The sequence below is a fragment of the Oculina patagonica genome, chromosome 4, assembly GCF_052425735.1.
Source record: "Oculina patagonica isolate OP01 chromosome 4, crgOcupat, whole genome shotgun sequence".
In the NCBI taxonomy this organism is placed as follows: domain Eukaryota; kingdom Metazoa; phylum Cnidaria; class Anthozoa; order Scleractinia; family Oculinidae; genus Oculina; species Oculina patagonica.
The window spans coordinates 16,217,416-16,222,984 of record NC_135761.1 but is presented as its reverse complement, the minus strand read 5'-3'; the positions used below and the strand labels follow the sequence as shown (position 1 = coordinate 16,222,984).

The 5,569-nt window shown below is 39.2% G+C and overlaps 1 protein-coding gene across 2 annotated transcripts; it reads left to right on the top strand.

Moving 5' to 3' along the window:
- The first annotated feature begins 1,155 nt into the window (after positions 1-1,155).
- On the top strand, positions 1,156-5,569 carry LOC144649699 (transmembrane protein 143-like). 2 transcript variants are annotated; one of them, XM_078509262.1, is made up of 4 exons: positions 1,156-1,568; positions 2,212-3,017; positions 3,705-3,865; positions 4,620-5,569. In XM_078509262.1, exons 1-4 carry the CDS (start codon positions 1,221-1,223, stop codon positions 4,820-4,822), a joined length of 1,518 nt encoding a protein of 505 aa, XP_078365388.1. In that variant the 5' UTR covers positions 1,156-1,220; the 3' UTR covers positions 4,823-5,569. The 2 variants fall into 2 exon arrangements, with proteins under 2 accessions (XP_078365388.1, XP_078365387.1); XM_078509261.1 differs by having other exon boundaries at positions 1,158-1,568; positions 2,212-3,007; positions 3,692-3,865.

The window sequence follows — 5,569 nt, the reverse complement described above, 5'->3', positions numbered from 1 at the left end:
TGGATTCACCGAAAGACAAAGCTTTTTATTCCTAACAAAGGACTACTTTGAAGAAGTTTGAAGAGTTTTCTCGTGTAAATTAAACAGTATGCTTGTAAGCAACCGAATTTTTTTCATATCTTTTAAAACAGCAACTGAAAAAAAATGAAACTCGCTTCCGTGAGAAAGAATACCGCTTTTACCACAAAACGTAAATCATTTAATCATTCAAAATCCCTTTGCCTGAATTTCAGCCATCAGGCGCCTTTCCGATGGAGAAAGGTTTGAACAACCAGACAAGCTAATCACAAATACGCGCTAAAAAATTTGGCTCAGTGACTTAAAGAGAACTTATCTTAAAGTTCCTATAACTGTCTTGTTCTGTTGGAAATCCGCGAATCTAACTGGTTCTTTCATTGTTGTCTATTCACCAATACAATAAAGAGCACGATCAGGTATTTTTCTTTGTAAATGGCAGAGTACATGAACATAAAATTGTAAGTTTTGGACTGCATATTTAGGAGTGTCTTCGCCTTGTTTTAACTACACTGGATCCTACTCAACTGTTGAGACTGTATACTGGAAAAATCATCTTCGTTTGATTTTTAGGCAATTGATAGATTTATACGTGTTGTGATATTGAGCTTCTGACGTCAACTTTTTTATACAAGAGATCACAAGAAGGTATCCCAATAAACATAAGAAGCGTACAGTACAAGTACAGTAGTATTGAAGTCACGTTTAAAAATTGAGCTTGATCGCACATCAAAATACATTAGCTACAGGATATAACATGAATACTGATCTACTGAGTAGTGCTACGTTGTGCAAACACCCGCCACTCCCTTGGCCGCTTGGCGTTTATGTCCACGTTTATCGCACCCTGTCTCGTCACGCAAACCGGCTACGGCCGCAATCACGCACTGCAAGGCTGGTACAGTAGTTGCTAATCAGGACATCTTTCGCAAAGAAAAAAAGAACAATGAAAAAAAAAACACTTTTTGTTTCAGGGAAAATTTATCGTTGTATAACGCTGCTCACGGTTATCTTTACCTGTAGTAGATCACATTTCACGAGGGAAAACATTCATTTCATTCGTTTCACGCGGGGCCCGTTTCGCGCGCAAAAAACTGCAAACAAGGCGAGCCACAACATGATGGCTTACATGACCCTCATACCCAGTCTTTCTGGGGAGTTTTCGTGAGTTGCCGCCATCTTTCATTTCGGCGCTCCCTGCGACAATGTTATCCTCTGGTCGAAAAGGCATTTGTTCCATCCCAAAGTGGACTTGGATTTATGCAGAGTCTCTGAGACGTGCATCAACCTCCTCTTTTTTCAAATGGCCTTCTCTGTTTGGCTCGAAGACCGGCGTTCAAAATGAGGCAGAGCAAAAGCAAGGAACGCCTGGCAGAAAAGAGTACTACGTCCCTCGTAAATTTGTTCCTATGACAAGAAAGGCACTTATTAGACGAATATTGGAAGACGAGAACCTTGTGAATACGCAGGATAGGCATTACTTTCAAGACCTTGCAGTACATCTGGATAAAGCCATAGCTGGGACTTTTCATGGGGTATTAGGGGAGTTGAAGGTATGGACGGATCTTTGTTGAAATTTATGCTGAAAAAGTGTGTAAGGAATTAAACTTAGTTAACAATTTTTAGGAACAGAGGAATTTTGTCAAAAATGAATTTTGGGGAACAGTTAAAGCTATTTCTTGGAGACAAGGTCGAATAAATTCCTATTACAGTGGAACCCCAATATAACGATATGCCAAGGGGGCAGTAAAATTATATCGTTGTATCGAGGAATCGTTATATCGGGATTCCGTCCCATACATTTTACTTTTGCCGGGACATAACATATTCATCGTTATATCGGAAGTATCGTTGTATCGAAGATCGTTATATCGGGGTTCCACTGTACAAGGGAAGGAGGGAACATGTATTTTTTTCCTCCCCCTTGAAGAACTTATTGTTCTCTCACAAAGAGAGTATCAAAAAATAATAAAGGTGGTGGTTGTAGTGCCCAACCGCTATCTGGGAGGCCATAGGTTCGATTCCCGAGGGGACTCATATTTTTTCTTTGTTGCACACTCATGACATCATGAACATATTTTCATTTCAATAGCTTTTCATATGGGAAAGATACCTGCAGGAAACCGACCTATTATTTTTAAATGCTTTCAAAAATATGTATATATTAATTTCTTCTTCTACTTCTGCTGCTGGTAGGCACTGTATGATCCACTGAACCCTGACAAAGAGACGTTAACCCTCCAGAAATTCTCAAAGAAGGAAAGACTAGATAATGAGTTCTGGTTGCTGGAAAAGTTGTCACAGCTCCTAGAAAAGGCCCATTTCTACGAGCTGCCAGTTGATGAAGTGCATGAAGCCTTGAAAGAACATGATGCAGGGGATGGAGTACTCGTCAGTGTCGACCCAAAAAAGTATGATGTTCTTCGAGTGTGGGTTGTTGGCAAGGAATTTGAGCCAGTCGATACAGGTGCATGGTATTCCAGGATTGCCAGTGGTGTTGTTCATTGGTTTAAACCATCAGTGAAAGCTGAGAGGTACAAAAGGGTGGTTATAGCAATTCGTGCCAAGAAACAGAACAAACTCATGCTCAAGTCTTTCAAGGATATTCGCTGCGCTAACTTGGAACATTTACTCCCTGAAGGAAAAATAAGGATGACGCAGTTTGATCAAAGAGTGCTGGCAGGAACGCTGACAGTTGGTGTCGCGGGTGTGGTGATCAAGCTTGTTTCTTTCCTGGCAGATTACAAAATATCATGGACCTACATCGCTATATCTGTGGCTGGCATTGTCGCTCTAAGAGCATGGAACATGTACAAGAATAAGAGGAATTCCTACCTTGTCCGCTTGTCACAGACCCTTTATTTTAAGTCCATTGCAAACAATCGGGCTTTGCTCACCTTGCTAGCTGACAGAGCAGAAGATGAAGTGTTTAAGGTGACTCTTCTGGCCTACAGCTTTCTTCAGGCTTCTTCAAACTTACAGCCACTCTCAGGTACTGATATGTAAGTTGGTAATCATAGTTAGTCCCCTCTGTTGAGTAGATGTAACTATGTACCTCTTTCAAGTAATGCTAAGTACTATAAAACAAAATTTATCTTTGAGGAATTATTTTCTAATGGCTCCTCAGAATTTAAAGCTTGATGATCAATTCTTTGCAAATATTATTTACATGCATTTTGTTTCAAACTTCCCAAAATGTATCCTTGACATACTGTATGTTGTAATCTATTGCAAAATTCTACAACATCATAAATGTTCTATGTATTTTATTTTAACCTGAAGCTGCCAGAATCTCAAACTTTTAAAAGAAGATGCCCTTTTATGTGTTGTCAAAAAATGTTTCAAACCCTTTCTTTACAAAGCTCACAATGGTCCTTTTTTCCACTTTAGATGTTTTCCATATAGTATGCATGTTCAGGGCAGGAAAAAAAATTTGAAATCCACTTGCCTGGTGGGCCAGTAAATTTCAGTTTTTACTAATTGCTTCCAGTTATATTTCTTGCCATCACACAGACACGCAATACTACTGAGGCTTGTTTCACTTGCCCATCAGGCCACAAAAAATATTTTCACTTGCTGGGAGCAAATATTGAACATGGGTTTTTGTCATGCCCTATGCCCTGATGTTTATATCCCGATCCTGGGAATTTTTAACCATGATAATTATGATTGTTAGGCGGCAGTCAAAGCGGCAGTGGAGTGCACAAAAGTGATGGCATGACAGTTAGTGAGCTAAAGCAACATGTGGAGGATTGGATGAACAGCAAATTCCAAGTGACACTGAAATATGATCCTTCAGAAGCTATAAAACAACTTGAAAACCTTGGGCTTCTCACAATGAAGCAAAAAGGTACATGCAAGCAACAACTAGTTTTTACTAAAAAGGGTAACAAGTAGATTGCAAAGAGATCTGAAAGTCTAAAAACAACCAACAATGAAAAATATAATACTAACCATAATTCTTGATTTAATAAAGTACCCACATTCTAATCTTTGTCCCCAGAGCCTGCTTTCCTTGGACTCTGGCCAGGTCTGATTAATTGTGGTTTTCATTGAAATGCAAACTCTGAAATTCAAAATCCAACTAACGATTGTGTTTTTTGGCTGCCGCGCCAATCATAATTATGGTGACTGCCAACAAACCATGACAAACAGAAACAAACAAAATGGATCAAAATCTGCCAATCACAACAGACAGAGGTGACCTTTTGCCCTGGTTGAAGTGAACTTCTATTTCCCAAGAGGTCCGCTTAGATGATTGATGGCAGCAAAAAGCGTAAACCGTTGGTCGAGGATTGAAATTCAGAGTTCGCATTTCGCTGAAAACCGCAATAAATGTCCAGGGTAAACAGTCTTCCACTAAAATCTGATTGACTGACAATCAAAAATGAGCACTCTGCACATTGTCAAATACAGGACCTATGATGCTCCACATTGTTGGTGTGAACAATTACAAATGCAGACCCTGGGAACATGATTGACTTGCATTCAAAAGTCATGATTATTTTGAGCTTGCGCAGTCTTCTATGCAATAATTTTTTCATGACGAGAAACATGCAAATTTACTTCATATTTCTAAAGTTGATTTCTCACCTGCTACCTAGGTGAACAAGAGATATTCAGTGTGCTACCTGTTATTGATGCTTTCATGAAACTACCAAGCCCCAAAGAATCCATGAAGGAAGCACTTGAGAGAACAGAAGAGCTTGATGTGGAACTAACTGAGGCAGCAACAGAGGAAGAAATAGAACAAATGCACGACAAACAGAGAGAAGAATTGGAACAAAAGAAAATGAGTTGGGACTGACTTGACATATTGGCCTACAAGGCGGAGAAAAGAATATGTGTTTTTGTTCGATAGTGGATCCTTGTGGGTGTGGATTGGTGTTCTTCACTCTTCTTCTTGTGATTTTTTACCTTGAAGTTCACACAAGGGAAAAACTAACAAGAATAAACAACGTTGTTACATGGTCACATGCATGAAAAATTTACATGTATCTGCAAAAGTAGTCTCCTTCGCAGCCATTTTTAGTGTCGTCACGCAACACTCCTCCCCACAAATCTCCTGTGTTCTGATTGGTCACATTATAAACAAAGGGAAAGGAATGTTGTTCGAATGTGAGCAGCCGTTTGTGGGGAGGAGCGTTGCATGATGACACTAAAAAAGTTTGCGAGGTAGACTACTGCAAAAGCCACTAACCTCCTAAAATATCTTAACTGTTGCCATACCTAAATACAGTCATTCACACCAGAAATTCCACCCAACCCCCTCCCCCCCCAAAAAAAAGAACAAAAGGAAGAAAGAAAGTGCCACTTGTTTCAGCACATTTGTGAGTTTAGATTACAATAAATAAAAAATTATGCGCTTTAGTTAAGTTGAGCTATATTATAACCTTTTGAACACAGATGTAGCATTACTTGCCGAATTATTGCTCTTGCAGGTGCGATAATTTTTAAAAGAGGAATTATATTATTGATGTTTAAGGTGTTTTGAACAGACTTTCAAGAAAATATTCCCATGAGGGTTTACAAGAATAAAATCTGAACCTTGAAA

Excerpts from the sequence above, each read along its gene's own strand:
- LOC144649699 (XM_078509261.1), top strand. The coding sequence starts at position 1,221 with ATGTTATCCTCTGGTCGAAAAGGCATTTGTTCCATCCCAAAGTGGACT. Across the intron at positions 1,569-2,211 it reads GGGTATTAGGGGAGTTGAAG|GCACTGTATGATCCACTGAA; the intron begins GTATGGACGGAT and ends TGCTGCTGGTAG. Across the intron at positions 3,008-3,691 it reads AAACTTACAGCCACTCTCAG|GCGGCAGTCAAAGCGGCAGT; the intron begins GTACTGATATGT and ends TATGATTGTTAG.